Source organism: Liolophura sinensis, chromosome 8 (assembly GCF_032854445.1).
Source record: "Liolophura sinensis isolate JHLJ2023 chromosome 8, CUHK_Ljap_v2, whole genome shotgun sequence".
NCBI lineage: Eukaryota > Metazoa > Mollusca > Polyplacophora > Chitonida > Chitonidae > Liolophura > Liolophura sinensis.
Window position 1 is genome coordinate 9,620,260 of NC_088302.1, and position 17,750 is coordinate 9,638,009.

Genomic DNA, 17,750 nt, shown 5'->3' on the forward strand with positions numbered 1-17,750 from the left:
CATGGTGAAAGAAAATTAATGAGAGACAAAAACAAAAAACTGGTCCCGAGTCACACCGTTTACCTTCAAATCTTTCTCACCATAGAACTTTATTTACATAGAATATGAATTTTTGTAAAAAAAAAAAAAAAAGAATGACTGAAAAGAAAGAATGACAGCTCATCACGTACATACTATGACCCAGGGGCCTCCAACCAATTTGGTCCCTGTGAGTTCAAGTCCAGCTCATGCTGGCTTTCTCTCCGGCCGTACACGGGAAGACTTGCCAGTAACCTACAGATGGTCGTGACTTTCCCTCTTTGCCCTGTTTCCTCACACCATAATGCTGACTATTATAAAGTACTGATACAGCGTAAAACACCAATCAAATAAATAAATAAATAAATCATGTACAGTATAATTAAAATTTGTAACCCCACTAATTTTCAGTATTGATCTTAAAATTTTTGAATTATCATTTAATGTTTAAACTGTTTAAACATTATGTTGAAAAATAAGAGAGAAATAAAAGTATTCTACCACACCACTGCCTCCAAAACAGAAGGGGAGAAAATGACTATTTTATATCTTGAGGGACCTCAATAGTGTGTGACAATTAAAATTTTTTTTTTATTAAGAATTGTTCCGCCTCCAGTCAAAATGTAAGCAGATCAACCTACCGGTACTTATGTAAAATTTATAAAGTTCTGGTGTCCTCAATAACTCTGGAAAAATCTCGATCATCCAGGTTTATATAAATGCTTTAATAAAATTCTACTAAAATTTTGTAAAGCTTTTGCATTATTTCTTAATTGTAGGGCATACATGTGCATGTACGTATCTAAATATAGCTAAAACCAGATATGACGTTGCAGTAATTGTGCTCTGTTGTAATTTTTTTTTGAGCCGGATAAAAATCATGGGGGTAACTGGCGGTTACTGGATGATGCAAAAGCCGGTAGCACGGAGGAAATTCACACGCGTTGTTTATATATTAGTAAAGGCTGAATTTGTTGATAAAGTCTCTACCGAGGTTCAGAGGAAGAATCGCGATGGCAGGAATAACGGATTCTGCGAAGGAAATGAGTCTTAGTGAGTATGTAAGGATGGAAAAGTAGGAATGTGCGGTCAGGGAACACCCAATTTGGTAATGTGGGCAATCCATGTGGCAGGCTAACTAGTCCGAATTTTCTCAGTATTCGCAACAGAGATTGTTATAGGCCTGACGGCATGCTGCTGTTTTTGTCAGAAGTCGCTCCAGTTGAAAAAAATTAATAATTTCCAAACAACGTTGCTGACTCTCAATTACCCACCTTATTTTATTTTATTTATCTGATTGGTGTTTAACGTCGTACTCAAGGATATTTCACTTAGGCCTATACAACGACGGCCAGCATTATGGTGGGAGGAAACCGATCAGAATCCGGGGGAAACCCACGACCATCCGCAGGTTGCTGTCCGACCGTCCCACTTACGTCTAGAGAGGAAGCCAGCATGAGATACCCAGCTTATCCTCTTTTTTTAGCTGCATTCGAGCACATATACTCCATCTAGGTCTACAGTCTTGTGTCTCCCTTGTTTGTCCATTGTAAACGATATTTTGACAACAGGCACACGGTAACACTAGCGCTGGCTACTTGTAGGCATAAGCACTATATATAAAGACGAAGAGAAAACATAACATCAAAAACAGTTCAATTTGCCAGTTGCTCGTTTTATTTCCAAAACCCATGATTGCTTTGACGTTGTGTGTATTTGATATGGCTGGTTTCTAGGTGCAGAATGTAAGTCTCTGTATCAACCAACATAAAGTGTTGAGAGAGATAAGGGGAGAAACTGCTTCCATTGTGTCCGATCGTGCTGGTCGATAGAGAGAGTTACATTACGCATCTAGACGGCTTTTGTGCCTTGTCAAATAGTGTATACTCAGTCCATATCAGCCTCATGTTACCGTGTGCAAGTGATTTGGACGAACAAAGTCTCCCACACCTTTTCTTTGTGCAGGTTTTCACCGCCAATATTTTCGCACGAACGGTAAAGTTACCAAGCACACAGCACTGTCACAGCCATATCTAGAAGCATTTTATTTCCGGAAATGTTTAGGCACCTAAACTAATCAAGCTGTAGTTCTGCAAGGCACTTTGTGGAAGGAAGTAGGCCGTTAAAGAAGAGATGGGTCTTTTTGATCACTCCTGCAAGTTTCAATTGATTTCAGACTAGTTATATGCAGAAAAGCTGATAAAGTATTGACTTCTCTCTTCAAAATCATGGTGTGCAAGCGTGATGTATCGGGTGTATCCAAAGTCTGGATTGTATCTGAGGCCACATGTAGAAAACATAGATAACGAAGTAGATACGCCCATGATAGCCGCAAACCTTGACTGATTCCAACTGCTTTCGCAGGGGAAATGTCAAACAGAAACTACCTTGCGCTGCGAGTCTGAGTACAATGTTTTCTAGTTCAGTGGGTAAAGAAAGGCTCATAGACATACAGCTATAAATAACACAGATTAATTATATTGTATCCATTATGCACTGGTAAGTGGTTAATAGTAAATAGGTATCATTATGCTGTGAATATACTTGGGTTAATTTCTCAATACTTTAAGTAAATACTTTTTATAGAAAAGTAATAGTTATAACTGTTAGTGTACCAGTACATCAAACTAGTTTTAATGGGGGAAAAAGGGATGCATTTACTGATGTGCCTTCATGACTGTGTGCATTAAAATAGACAGTATACATACATATGTAATATCAACCCAGACAGAATACATACAAAGTTGGGAATCTAAAGTGGGTTATGTCCCTTTGTAGATTATCTCTTGGCAGGTACAACTGCCCATAGATTGTGACTTGACCCCCACCCCCCACCCCCACCCCCCACCACCACCACCACCACTGATTGAAAGCCCCAGTAACTGTCTGTGGATTATAATTATTATACAGTTACCAACCAAATTTTTACTTTCAGAAGAAATATACACATCAGAAAAGACAGGAAGTGATGAAAGTGGCGATGGAACAGAGGGGAAACCATTCAAGACTGTGTTACAGGTTTCATTTTCATTTTGTTTGAAGACTTTAAAAATGGCATTTGTTGCTGCCTCTCTTGGGACTCATTTAACTTCAAACATTCATTCATTCATGCATTCATTTTGTTTGTGAAGTGGATCACATTGACTGACCTACAATATCACCCCTGACTTAAGTTTCACATTTTTCCCAATCCTGAGCGATCTTAGAGCGGTTTTGTGAGGTGTGTTTTAAAAATATAAGTTTCAGCAGAAGTGCAACTTTTCAGGGAAATTTTTGGTCATGTACCATACTTTAATTTCTGGTGAATACATACAGAGTTATCATAGTTGGTGACACACTGCATTTTGTAAATCCTTCACTCTTCGTCTGCACATATTGTCAGCCAGTGACAAAAGAGGCTAAGATGTACTTGTTCAAACTATTATGCAAGTACTTAAACTACGTCTTGTGTCCACATTTGAACCTAAAACACGTGCTGTGGCATAAATGTCAAAAGTATGAACAGAAAAGTGAACTGGTGTAAATTTCAAAAAATAAAGAAATGTATGTAATGGTGATCCTGAAGCAAACTATTTTGGCCCACCAAAGAAAAACATTTTTAAGCAGTAAAATTCAACTACAAACATTATCAAGTAACACTGAAACATAATTTTGAATTTTGTTACAACTTGTAGTAAAAATATGTTGATCCATTTGCTCCTAAGCTAATGTTTACATGTTTGTACCATATCAACAGTCAGTATCTTGTGTATGTATGTTTATCATCAGTGTTATGTCATTGTCATTCACTTCAGGCTCTGCGCCGTGCTGGGGGTGAACCGTTCCCCTCAATCTACGTGGACGGGAAGGAAGAAGGGCAGGTGAGTGCTTCCTATTACACATATCATGTGACTTTCCCAATTCTGTCGTGTTAAAGCGTGTTTCTAACAAAAGTGAAACCTCTGGTTTCGTCGGCCCATTTTTGCAGATAAAAAATGTGAATGAATTACCACCTTAAATATCCTTGAGAAGAAATGCCTTAAATGATGTGATAAAAAATGCCGTATTAAAAGGACAATTAAGAAGTATAATTGTTATGGTAATAGTGTTATGATTTTGTATTTGACTTTGAATGTATTTATACAAATAGAGTTCACTAAACAATGGTTTTCGGCTGTACCGTTTTGTGTTTGCAGACATGGGAGCCTGTAGCTAAAGCACAGCTGAAAAAACAAGTCAAAATCTTTCAAAGGGAGCAAGTCAAGGCTGCCGACAAGGCTAAGAAAGAGGTCGGTGTATAAAATGTTGGTGCAAACTACGCCCTACAATCTTAGTGGCCAGTGAGTGCATGTGGGCTTGTGATTATGAAGGTCTGGTGATCCATCCTTCTGTTTGTTTGTTTCTGTTTAACATCCAGCAGAACTGACAAAGATCTATTCAGTATTGATAAATAATATTTCTAATAATTGTCAGAGGTACATTCCTCAGGTATTTCCAATTTTATATTTTTTGATTTATTTGTATATCTAATACATCACAAATGTATGCATTTTGTAATCATATTTGGCGGTCTACTTAATTTACAGGCTGAAGATGCTGAAAGACGAGAAAAGAACTTGGAAGAGGCTAAAAAGATCACAATACATCAAGATTCTAGTCTACCAGAAGCAAAGGGGGTAAATATCACTCCTCAGACAAATACTGGCAAATATTTTGGCATTCATGGTTATACATTTCCAGGAGGGACAAGTACTGAATTTATCCATTTATTTATATAAATTGAAAAATTGAAGTCTTGCAATTGTATGACACGCAAAAAAACAGATGTGAATGTCTTGTTAAGCTCTACATACATCTGCCGGTTGAAATTGCCTCCAGCTCAGATTGCCTCTGGATAACACGTTGTCAGCTAATTACATTGCCTTCCAAAAACATTGCCTTCTGATGACATTGCCTCAAGATGTCCTTGCCAGCTGATGACATTAAAGTCAGATCAAATTGCTCTGAAATGACTGATGCATTTTACTATTCGTAACCAGTGTGATCTGACACGGAATCAGAATTTCTGGTTACATTTTGGAGGTGTGGCATTCAGTCCTTTTACCACATTAAACGTTTGCTGGCATAGGCACTTAAATAATGTATTTTTGTTGTGACAGATAAAAATCCGAGACAGTGTGGCCAACCGTGGAGTGCGGGTCAAAGTTCATGGATGGGTCCACAGGTTACGACGTCAAGGTAACCAAATTCCCTTCTTACAGAGATTGTTTTTATATTCTAATGATGCAGATATGATATCTGACCACTTAAGGTATTATGTATGTTGTGGTACTGGTGACTGATTGTTCAGCTAATAAAAAGTTTTACTGGCTATAGAAAGTGAATTTTGGCCATTTTAGCACTTAAAGGCTCATTGAACACCAGTTGTTTTCCACCATTATGGGGTCATACCAGTATGTCACATGTGGAAAAGTTTGTCAGTAACTTGCCAAAGGTCGGTGGTTTACATTGGCCACATCAGTTTCCTATACCCATTAAGCTGACTGCCATTGTGTCAGCAAAACATTCCTGAGTATGGCATTAAACAAGAACAAATGAAAAAATTCTTAAATTAACAAATGAAAAATATAACACTGTATAAAAATTGTCATTGTTATCTTTTTAATTTTTAGCATTTTTTATAAACTATTAACCACCTCCCTATTGAAACATTAGTATTGTAATGTATAAATACGTCGTAATTCATAATATTATTACAGTTTAGTTTTGAATAAGTTCCGTATTCTTTCTTTGAATCTTTGAATGTTTTATCTTTGTTTGTTGCAGGGAAGACTCTAATGTTTTGTGTTCTGCGAGATGGTACAGGCTATCTACAGTGTGTGATGAATGACAAATTAGTGAGTTAAATAGCTGGATGATTTTCATGCTCAAAGCATAGTCAGTCTCACTGACCTGGAATAATGCTTATATCCATGGGCATTCAGAAGATGTCAGTGAAAGAAATGATGTGCTTAAGATGACTGTACAGCTGGAGCTCTTTTCATTCCTTTTATTTTTGGACCCTCGCTGGCCTACTGTAGCTCATGCTGCTTAGGTGGCACCTTTAAGTCAGGAGGTTTGTAAAGTACCTGCCAAAGGGCAGTGGTTTATTCCAGGCACCAAAAGTTGACTGCCAACATGTAAGTGATCACCAGTCATATTAATGAATAAATAAAATTTACTTATATTGTATATAAAATCTTGTTGTCCGTATGTTCCTTGGAGAGGCATACACTTAATCAAAATTAGCACAGAATGCAGTGAAAATTCAGTATTTACCTCTCTATGTTTTCCTGATTTTTCAGTGTCAGACCTATGATGCTGTTCTGCTTGCCACAGAAGCCACGATCTGTGTGTATGGGGTGATCTCTAAGTTACCAGAGGGAAAAACGGTAATCAGTCCAAACTGCTAAGGATTTACTTTGTTTTTTTCCTCAAATTGTACCTCAAATTGATTTATATAAAAGTATATCTCGTAAACAGAAATAGTAAATGTATTACAAACAAACTTGTGACTGAAACTTCTAAAAGAGTGCTGATAAGTTGATTCAATTCAGAATTGTTTGTTTAGTATGAAAGAGAATCACTTGAGTTTTTGTTTGACAGCGAGAATGTATTTTTGTTTGACAGCGAGAATGTGTGTTAGCAGTTTGTGTCATGTAAATGATTTTCCCCCGTTTGTCTTCATAAGGCCCCAGATGACCATGAGATGGTGGTGGATTTCTGGCAGGTTCTCGGTCATTCCCCTGCTGGCGGGGCAGACAACCTACTCAACGAGGTGGGTGCACATACCTGTGGGATACTAGTTTTGAACAATGTTGGATGTTTGTAGCCTGAATAATGATGGATGTCTCCAATGTGAATGATGCTGAGTGTTTTCAGTCTGAATAATGGATTTGTTTCCAGTGTGAATAATGATTGACGAATATTTCAAGTCTGAATATTACAAGACGTCTCCAGTCTCAATAGTGATCGGCTAATATTTCCAGTTGGAATGTTCCAAGACGTCTCCAGTCTAAATAGTGATTGGTTAATATTTCCAGTTGGAATATTCCAAGATGTCTCCAGTCTCAATAGTGATTGGCTAATATTTGTGAAAAATGATGGACTGACTTCTCCAGTCTGAATATTGGTTGATGTCTGGTCTGGTTAGTTACAAATTACTGATTTCTTTACGTCCGTTTCCATTCCAGGATGCTCTTGTAGACGTACAGCTAGATAACCGCCATATGATGATACGTGGGGAAAACGTAAGTTTGACTTGCAACTCATGTAATTGGTCACCCCAAGGAACTGGTAAGACGGTTCATTGCATTGGCTGCTGTTTGAGCATTTTGTATCATGTGACCATTGTTCTTTGGAGTTGCTTAATGTGTAAGATCTTTGATCACAAGAAAGCAGGATTTGATCATCACTTTATATATTTAGTCATACATTTTATAACATTTATGTATTTGTCTAAATATGTGTGTCTTAGAAATCAGTTTTCTAAGTGCTCGTACTTTGCTTGCATTGTACAGTTATGTTGATCATGTTTTCCTCACGTCAGAAATCCACAGTCAGGAATGGTTGAAAAAATTAGAGCTTCAGTTTCATTGGATAAGTTGTCTTTATGTCAGGACCGGACCTATTTAAATATGAAACCAAGAACCAGTGTCCAGTTTCATGAAATTTTCGGAGTTTAGAGAATTGCAGACCGAGATGGAGTGTTTCTTGAAAGAAATGTAATTAGTCACTACCTTAATGTAACATAATATTTTTTAAGTAGATCCTCAGTGCTGTGCCTTCCAAACTGCAGATAGATGGTTTTATATCCCATGAATTGATTCCAATTAGTTAAAATGGAAGAAAAACGTCAGAATTTGGTGATCAAACATCAAAAAATGACTGCACTACGACCGAGCCGCCGTTAACCTTATGATGTCACAGCGGTGCATTCGCGGCTGGCATCTGAGTCTTTGCTATGTGAACCATGCAGAGAACATACAGGATAGAGTCGCTATACTTTTACAGCTAATTTTGGGATTATTCCATGCCCACGTGTGGCTTGTGACTGCAGTAACATAAGGCAGGATACTGCGAAGTTATATACATGGCCTAAAAATGACTTGATTGTAGTCATATGAGCCATACCGTTTCCGAGAAAAGGCAGAAGATGAGCCTTATAATCTCCCCAAAAAAAGATAAACGAAAAAGAAAAGACGTACCGATTTTTCCCTCCCGAAGTTGTTTAGCACTTGTTTGTTTGAAGCAATATGCTGTGACACAATGAACTGTAGGGAGGTGCTAGACTTTGCCCTACAACAGCCAAGAGGCTACAGGGCGGCCCGCCAGCTCAATTCACACCTCGCCTACAGGCCATTGTGCGCCTGTGACACCCCATAGCATGCCATACCTTGAAACCCCTAATGGGAACTCGGACAAAAATTAAACTGGCATTTCTATGTGCTACCAATCTCTCTTTCCATTATAATAATATAATTCAAACCTTATCAACTTTTGCCGGTGATACATTTTTAAAACATAATAGATTAGCTCCATTGTTACTTTCACCTGTCCTGAGTTACAGACTGTCGTCATCACTGCAACTTACATACCGTTGATCGAAGTACATGTGTCCTTGTTTCTCAGCCGGTATGACTTGACTTAGCTGTACAAAGTTATTGGCTGTGGAATACAAAACCGTGTCAGATTCTCCACAGATACTACCATAAAATGTCCAATTTGTGTCCTACAAACCAGACGGGAGTGCATTTGTGTCATCTAGGTGGCCGGTTTGTGAATGAAAATCAGTCATCGTGTCACCCAGTCACTATGCCGAAAACACTTTTCCAGGATTCAATACAACTCCGGTAGCCTATCGATCTTTCAAAATATTTGTTGTAAAACAGTTCTACTTATATCATTTTCAGCGTGCTAAGTAAGAGGTGTACACATAGGGGTAATTATAGATTAAGTCATACGATAGTTTCTGGAAAAGCGCACAGTGGCTAGGCCTAATGCATGGATTCAGCAATACATAGCAGGGCTTGTCAATACATAATCCTGGCAGGTATTACTGGCATGATGTCACTCGGCCAGGGCTCCGCGGTCAACAAGATAAGCAGAAGGTCCAACTTTAATCATTTTTTTTTTAAATGGAACTAGTTGACATAATGTTTTTTAAAATTCAATTTATAGACTTACAGCATAAATATTCTATTTAGGGAGCAATTGTTGTGAAAATAAAGTCATAGGGGGAATCTCCTATATCTAACTCATTTTCTCTGTAAGCAAAAAAAAATCTTGAAACCGGGCTGATATGATATGGCTTTTTACCTAAAATTTCAATTTTGAAAACATTATCTCCATGTAAAATGTTAATGTTGCTGTCTCAAAGAAGGTAGTAGGATCGATTCTGTTTTTGAGGTTGTTGTTGTTCCTTTTAGAAGGTTTTATGGATTATCTCCCTTGACTCAGTAGGATTGCATTTAAGTAGATTTATAGGTGTGAGCCAGTTCATCATGTAATCTTCATCCCATAATGCCTTTAATCGATTGATGATAAATATGTTTGTGGTATTCTGTGTTGTTCAGTCTCTCAAAGCCTGTCTTGTGTCAGTCAGTCAACGTTTTGACCTGTCTGTTGTCATGGTTTCAGACATCTAAAATCCTGAAGCTGCGTTCTGTGGTGACACAATGTTTCAGGGACCATTTCTTCAGCGGTGGATATTTTGAGGTGAGTAATTGAAAAACAGATTTGTAATAGACAAACAGACAAATTTCTTATCTTTTCTTTTTGGCATGAATAAATGTAACAAATTGCGGCTTAATGAAGATGATATCTAACATTTACTTTGATTTTTTACTGAGGCAATAGCTTTTCTGCAATTAGTAAAGACGTGATCATTTTGGCTAAAGTGTTGGTCTCACTGCAAATGTTTGACCCTCTGAGTAATGAGCTTGCTGGCTTGACTCTAGCTCTTGTGGATTAAACTTTGGCAGAATATGGCATGGAAAATCCATCAAAGATAGAAATAAACACTTGAGAAGAGATTGTGTAAAATTGGTCAAATACCACATGAATCTGAACAGGTTTTCTTCAGGTTTTGTGCCAGTTTTTCCCAGGCACTAAATGTAGATTGATAAACATTTTAGCATGATATGGAGTATGCTGTGCAAGTTACTAAAAACAGAAATGGAATTAACAAGACGCTAATTTATTACATTTTGACTGGTGATGTTTCTGTCATTGCTGATGATAGGTGACGCCCCCAACGCTAGTACAAACACAGGTGGAAGGTGGATCCACACTCTTCAAACTCAAATATTTTGGGGAAGAGGTGAGTAGTTCGTAGTCACAAAACATAGACACACTCCACATGTTGTTATACTGTCATCAACTGGGGAGCAGTCCTGGTTGAAATTCACAGCTGCCTCTGGGTCTTAGGTCTTTTAGACCAGAAGGCTTGTTTGAACTTTTATGTAGTCTTGCATGAAGTTCAGTTAGCTTTGAGGTCACTTGCCTTCACCAACACACGTAGGAAGTACATACCACATTGTACTGGAAAAATTGTCAGTTACGTTCCAAAGGGCTCTCTTGTTTCCTCCATCCCAACGCTATGGTGTAAATGCTATGTTCTTGACTACGGTAACACCAGAGGAATATAATGTCTTGGAGCTCTGGTGTTGAGAAATTGTGTAGGGGCACAGTGGAAAGGACCAATGAGATCCATAACGTGCAAAGCTTGTTTGGGCATAGTTTTACCTGTCAGTAAATCGGGGCCTTTGTTGGCTCAGGTGTTTGAAGAGCTGGCTGTAATTACTAAAGCTAAACCATCACAAACCTGCATACCCTCCATGGGGGACGTGTTCTATGTTGTCCTGTCACAGTCAGTCAATCAGTCCCACATTCTCCTGTAGGCATACCTGTCCCAGCCATCACAAACCAGCATACCCTCCATGGGGGACGTGTTCTGTGTTGTCCTGCCACAGTCAGTTAATCAGTCCCACATTCTCCTGTAGGCATACCTGTCCCAGCCATCACAAACCAGCATACCCTCCCTGGGGGACGTGTTCTGTGTTGTCCTGCCACAGTCAGTTAATCAGTCCCACATTCTCCTGTAGGCATACCTGTCCCATCCATCACAAACCAGCATACCCTCCATGGGGGACGTGTTCTGTGTTGTCCTGTCACAGTCAGCCAATCAGTCCCACATTCTCCTGTAGGCATACCTGTCCCAGCCATCACAAACCAGCATACCCTCCATGGGGGACGTGTTCTGTGTTTTCCTGCCACAATCAATCAGTCAATCAGTCCCTTGTTTCTCCCCAGGCATATCTGACCCAATCATCACAGCTGTACCTGGAGACGTGTATACCCTCCATGGGGGACGTGTTCTGTGTTGCCCAGTCATACAGAGCAGAACAGTCCAGAACCAGGAGACATCTGGCAGAGTAAGACAAAACTTGGTGTATATCTCAGTGTAACACAGGAATGGTTTGTCCATATCATACTTACATTATTATATTAATGAACTGACTTAGCCCAAAGTTACATCACCTTTGTTCAGTCATTTTTGGACTGTCCCAGTAATTCTTCCTGCTGTTCGATATATTTGCATGATCGGAAAACTTTCAACATACAAGAAAATGATACATATATGAAGGTGAGACAAAATAAAAATATAGATTTTTAGTTTTATATATATTCCATTTTGGGATTTTTTGGTGTCAGCTTGTCCATAAAACGGAAAGTGAAAACGGTATCTCCTAACATAGTTTTATGAATTCTATTAAATTAACTATAAAATTAATATGGCACCTGTTCTCCTTGTTTGATTTTTGTTACACATGATATAAAATTCAAAATTATATTGAATTAAAGTATCTTTTTTGGTATTAAGTCAGTGTCACAGTGAATAATATACTGTCAAAAAATTATTTTATATTTTGTATAAAGTTTGAATGAAAGATAAATATATATATATACTTTGTGTTAATTATGTTGCACCAGGCACTTTCTTACAATGTGAATATGTTTTATATCTGTATATTTATTTCAGACTGTTTTACTTCCCTTCTTCAGATACACTCATATAGAAGCTGAATGTCCGTTCATCACCTTTGATGATTTATTGTTCAAGTTAGAAGATCTTGTCTGTGATGTAGTTGACCGGGCTTTGAAGTCGCCATTTGCTCATATGATCAAAGATCTTCATCCAGTGAGTATGACAGCAGTTTGTTGAGGGCATGTTCAATCATATTTCTCTCATCAAGTTGTCGAATTCAAGCTGTTAGTGTGTTTCTTGATAATTTTGTTTGATTGTTAGCTCAGAGTAGATTCTTATGCTAAATTTTATACGCACTATGTATGTTTAAAACTTGTCGACCTAGCGAGGGTTTGGGCCTACTTGGGGAGATAACTCATCACATCGTATCACATCATTGAATCCATCAACCAGTGGCAGCACATCTGGCTAGGCAGCTAAAGAGGCGTGGTTGACTATGAATATCAGCTCCAGAGCAAAGGTTCAGGCTGTGTTCCCTAGGAACCTAGTGATTGGAGCTATGTTTGGAGTGTGTCCCAGTCACAGTCAAGTATTTGATATTTGTGTTGATAAAGGCATTTGTTTCGACTTGTCTGAATTCATGCAGTCAAACGGTCCTTCTGTGATTGGTTGATCAAGGATGATGACACTGGTCTTCCCACTATTAGTAACTGCCCATAGTGTGACATGCATGAACCTGAAAGCATTAAAGGGTGTAATTTAAAGTTCACATCAACAAAATGTTCTAATTCACTACAAAGGAGCATAGCTCTAAATTTCTATCCTGTCTGTTAACAGTGAAGAACCATTTAAAATATTCCATAAAAATTGAATGGATGGATCTTTAACGCAATACTAACCTGTGGGAAAATTTCATCCAAATCCTCGAATAACTTCATCCCTAAATTTGATTACGGACAAAAAAATGACAGCTAAAACAAAACTGCTAGAGGTAACAGTTGTGCAGTGCATCAGAACACTTTCTCTTGGACATAACAATAACCATATATTATTCACCACGTTCAGTAAAGGATTTAATTAGTACCATAAAGATATAATTGATTATTCGCATTCTAATTTTTCTAATAGGAATTCAAGCCTCCTAAAAGGCCGTTTAAACGCATGGATTATTCAGAAGCTATAGAATTCCTCAAAGCCCATGACATTAGGAAAGAAGATGGAACATTCTACGAGTTTGGAGAGGTAAGTCTGGCAGTAGCATTTTGTTTTTTGTTTGTAAAATGTAGTAGATGTATACATTTAGAGATAAGTATCAGGGATCCATGGTTGCTGAGAAAACTGGATTGTCTCCCTTCACTAGCCCTAGACTGGCGGGGTTACAAGTCATAGGAGTGAATACATTCCCAGTTTCTTATCACTAATATTCAAGTAAAGCATCAAGCAAGAAAATGAGGAAGTCTCATCTTACAAGTTAAGTTTATTTTCAAAGTTACTTGTACTTCTAGCTGATATGTCTGCTCCATCATCTTGTTGATGTGGGTTTTCTTTTGTGATCTTTAGGACATTCCGGAAGCCCCAGAGAGGAAGATGACAGACCAAATCAACGAGCCCATCCTGCTATGTAGATTTCCTACAGAGATTAAGTCATTTTACATGCAGAGATGTCCAGAGGACAGGCGGTTAACCGAGTCGGTAAGCTCTGAGTTTAGGCAAAGTACATGTTTTCATCTGTACAATATTGAAAGTACCTTTCATTGTCACTGAAATTAAGTTAACTGCTCTCTTTGTTAACTTTGTATATTCAAAGGAAATAGGCCAGGAAGTATTCACTTTTTTGATCATAAACAGTTGAACAAAATGCTTCAGGGTCACACAACGATGGAGTTAATATTCAAAACCTAAAGCAAGCAAAGCACATAATTCTTCTGGGAACTACTGTGCCTTACGCTTGGCAAACTAGCTGCAGATGGTGAAAGTGTCCCTCCCACCACCTCCTTATTGCCCCAAATCAATGAAATATTATATTGGGTTCAGCATAAAACACCAATCAGATGAATGAATAATTCCTATCATACCGGTTTCCCCCAACCCTATATCTCGCGGACGTTGTATGTGTGAAGAATGGTTGAATACTGCAATAAACACCAATCAAATATAATTTAATGAGCCAATTCATGTTGTTTCGCATAAGTGACAGTTCCAGCCTTGATTGTGTTCTCCAGGTAACTGTAGCAATACCTAGTTCAATCATGTTCTTGCCACTATTGCTAATGCCTCGTTAAGCTGTACAAATTTATTATTTCATTCTTTCATTCTCCAGGTGGATGTATTGATGCCAGGTGTGGGTGAGATCGTTGGAGGGTCCATGAGGATTTGGCAAAATGATGAGCTGCTGGAGGGCTACAAGAGAGAGGGGATTGACCCTACCCCCTACTACTGGTACACTGACCAGGTGAGAGAAGCAGAGGCAGTTAAGACAGCAGGCATAACTAATAATGATCATTGTACATGTACTTAAAAGTTAGAAAGTAAAGATGATGACCAATTCATGGGATCTCATTGAAAAAAGAAAAAAAGCTGAATTTTTTTCCAGCCACGTTTTTGTATAGATGTCAATAATATGTAATATTTTTGTCAACTTTTTCAATGCTTATGATCAAGGGTTTTAGAAATGAATTTTATTTATCCTCAAAGCATGAATGTTTACTGCATGGGTGAGCTTTACTCCCCAGTAACACTTTAGAATTTAGGTTATGAATTAGTTATAGCTTGTTAATATAACCCTTGCAAACTGCTTGAACAGGATAATTAATTTACTGCTGGGAGGAATTTTACATTTTTGACAGAAAATTTGATGATAAATATGTTATGGATTTTGCGCAGAAGTACAATTAATGTCAGTTTCCCTCCAGATTCTTTCATGAACCAGTAGCAGATAAGGCATTTGTATGTTTTAATTCAGTTGCTGTTTAATATACTTTATTCTTTCCCGTTTTCACATACCTTTACACATCTTATATACAATGTACGCTTATATCTCATGGTTATCTCCCTTATTTCAGAGGAAGTTTGGCAGTTGCCCACACGGTGGCTACGGTCTGGGATTGGAGAGGTTTTTGTGTTGGCTGCTCAACCGTCACCACATCCGTGAAGTCTGTCTCTACCCACGATTTGTAGAGAGATGCAAGCCTTAATACATCACAGATCTTATGAAAAGATTATTAGAAATACTGAATTAGGACTTGTTTATTTTTACTGTCCTGAGCACATCGTAAGCGGAGAAGCCTGTGTCGTTTTGCAGACATTTGTATCGTATGAGTTTGTCATTTTCCAGCTTAGCTTGTTGGCTTAAATCTAAATTTTGACGAGTAAAAAAAGTGGCTCATAAGGGTTCCCTGAGCCCATGAAAATGGAAAGAGTATTTTTGGTCTTAAAAGCTGTTTATTTGCAAACGCAAACCTAGAAATTTCTATTCTAATCCTCACGCTGATTGTTGTTGATATTCATGCCTTGCGTTTAGCTTGATTTAAAAAATGCAGTGGGACTTCTCACTCCATTAACATGCAACAAAAAATTAGTAACGGTCGACAGCTAAATCAAAAAACAGATAAAGTGACCAAAATGCTCATTTTTTCAGATGAAGTTTCCTAATTTGTTGGCTATGGAAATACTTCTGGAATTCATTTTAAGGCAAACTAATCTATTTAAAGGTGCAATGTACTTGATTAAAGATCTGTGTTATAAGCATAAATTCTCATGTTCATGAAATGGCTGACATTTTGTACATTGTTTATTTGTTATGGGCCATCCTGATTTTCTTATCTTTGGTATCAAATTCAAATAATGGAATGGACAGAGAAAATTGATGTATCAACTATCTGTCTCTTCTCTAATGTTAAATTATGACACATAAACTATCCTAACCAGTGTACAACAAGTTACCTGCAATAAATTCAACTCTTACTGTTATTATTGGATCACTGGTGATCTGTGAAGTTACCTGTTATGCTTGTTTCCAGTTTAGAAGTGCACCATATGGTTAAGGATCAGTGTTTAAATTAAACCTCAAGCTTATGCACTTAACCTGCAAAAGTAGTGGCGCAAATCTTGACCGGTTAGTTGGAGAGGTGTTATTGGATTAATTTATCTGACTTCTTGAAAGAGGCTACACCTGACATTTTTAGCAAACCCGTAAAGTAGCATTTTGCTGACTAAACCTGATTGCTTCTCAAAGCCTTTCATTAAAGTATCTGTGACTAGCCATTTAAGTTGTATTTTGTGAAGGCTACAACACATTTGACAATATTGAAAGGAAAATATCAACATGAGTTGCAAACGAACTTGTGTCAAAAATACTGTGCCTTAGGTAAGTGTTTAAGTCTTCAGCCTAAAAGATTGCAATCTTTTCTCCACGATTAAGGAAATTACAGTGTATTTTGGACCTGTCCTACACTCACCTCTGTGAATGTCCAATTACATGAATCTTGTCCTAGTCAGTTAGATGCACTGACCATTGGTGCAAAAATAAGATTTGTGTAGAATAAGAGATGGTGCAGGATGTCTAGGATTTCTAACGCACATGAGGTGATGATATACACGCAAGAAACAAAATGTTACTTTCCGATTGTATATATAGGTGCAGTTCTGTAGGTGCCTTTGTCATGACAAATACTATTTTAAATTCTATCGGTAAAGGCTTATTTATATCTACTGTCCACTGGTTATCGTTTTGGTAACATTTCCTAAACACTACAGCCATGTTACACTTGTGCAACAGCATGGAACTATTTGCTCCGTCGTATGATTTAAACAATTAATTCAACTTTTCTCTCCCAATTTATCCAATTGATAGGACTGACACGTGAGCACTAAGAACCTATGTGATAATACAAATATGCATGTAAATCCTGCTTTGCTTTATTTCATATGCAAGGTCTCTCAGTTGGAATAAAAGAGTTGGAAGTGCATGTGTATACAATGCTGTATATGCGTGTGAAGGCTACAGCTGAGTTTATTCTCACCACTTTGAGCAGATTTAGTTAGTGTAACGGTATCCATGAAGCGCGGTAGACGGAGTTCTTAGTGACTCAAAGCTTGTGCTATGAGCAGTTCATTTACAATTAAAACCTATAAAGTCATTTTTTGACCAAAAAGAGCGTGCAGTTTTAATTTATCAAGTGCTTCCTGAAAAAATGTTTTGTATAATGAGGCCTATTAGTAACATTGTACTGTGCTTGTTAGTGATATGCAATGTGCTGTAGAAAGAGTTTACGTTATATAAAACAACCCACACTGTGAGATTCGTACAGTATGTCTATAAAATATGACCAATTGCTGCTCTGTATTTCTTACTTTTCTTTAATTGTTGTGTTAATACTGTATCATTTAGCTTTAACCATGAACGTGTGACCGCTTCGGTGGCCTGGTGGTTAGAGCGTACGCTTCGATGTCGGGAGACCATTGGATCAAACCCGAGTCTGGTCATACCAAAGACTTTAAATATGCTGCTAGCTCAACGCTTCCCAGCAATGATTGGCAGAGCAAGGGAACAGGATTGGTTGGCCTGCTGTCAGTATAATGTGACTGGATGGGGTGTCATGTTTGGTATCTTCGGCGTGATACTTCAGTGACGGCAGCACTTTGGTGGCATTGACACGCCCTGCCACTGGAAGACACAGTATATGTGCACACATGCACTTCGTCGTCATATGATTGAAAACGTGCT

General features: G+C 38.0%; 1 protein-coding gene across 1 annotated transcript; it reads left to right on the top strand.

The window, feature by feature from the left end:
• The first annotated feature begins 946 nt into the window (after window positions 1–946).
• On the top strand, window positions 947–17,351 carry LOC135472242 (asparagine--tRNA ligase, cytoplasmic-like). The gene is made up of 18 exons (XM_064751648.1): window positions 947–1,071; window positions 2,954–3,036; window positions 3,813–3,878; window positions 4,194–4,286; window positions 4,584–4,673; window positions 5,157–5,235; window positions 5,824–5,894; window positions 6,342–6,428; window positions 6,728–6,814; window positions 7,230–7,286; window positions 9,676–9,753; window positions 10,280–10,357; window positions 11,350–11,471; window positions 12,103–12,238; window positions 13,154–13,267; window positions 13,586–13,717; window positions 14,346–14,477; window positions 15,088–17,351. The coding sequence occupies exons 1-18, from the start codon at window positions 1,032–1,034 to the stop codon at window positions 15,217–15,219; spliced, it is 1,677 nt and encodes a 558-aa protein (XP_064607718.1). The 5' UTR covers window positions 947–1,031; the 3' UTR covers window positions 15,220–17,351.
• Window positions 17,352–17,750: the final 399 nt, after the last annotated feature.

What these genes read in the sequence shown, in the direction of transcription:
- LOC135472242 (XM_064751648.1), top strand. Translation starts at nt 1,032, where the DNA reads ATGGCAGGAATAACGGATTCTGCGAAGGAAATGAGTCTTA. An exon ending in ACGGGAAGGAAGAAGGGCAG is followed by an intron (nt 3,879 to 4,193) that starts GTGAGTGCTTCC and finishes TTGTGTTTGCAG; the next exon opens with ACATGGGAGCCTGTAGCTAA. An exon ending in GTCTACCAGAAGCAAAGGGG is followed by an intron (nt 4,674 to 5,156) that starts GTAAATATCACT and finishes TTGTTGTGACAG; the next exon opens with ATAAAAATCCGAGACAGTGT.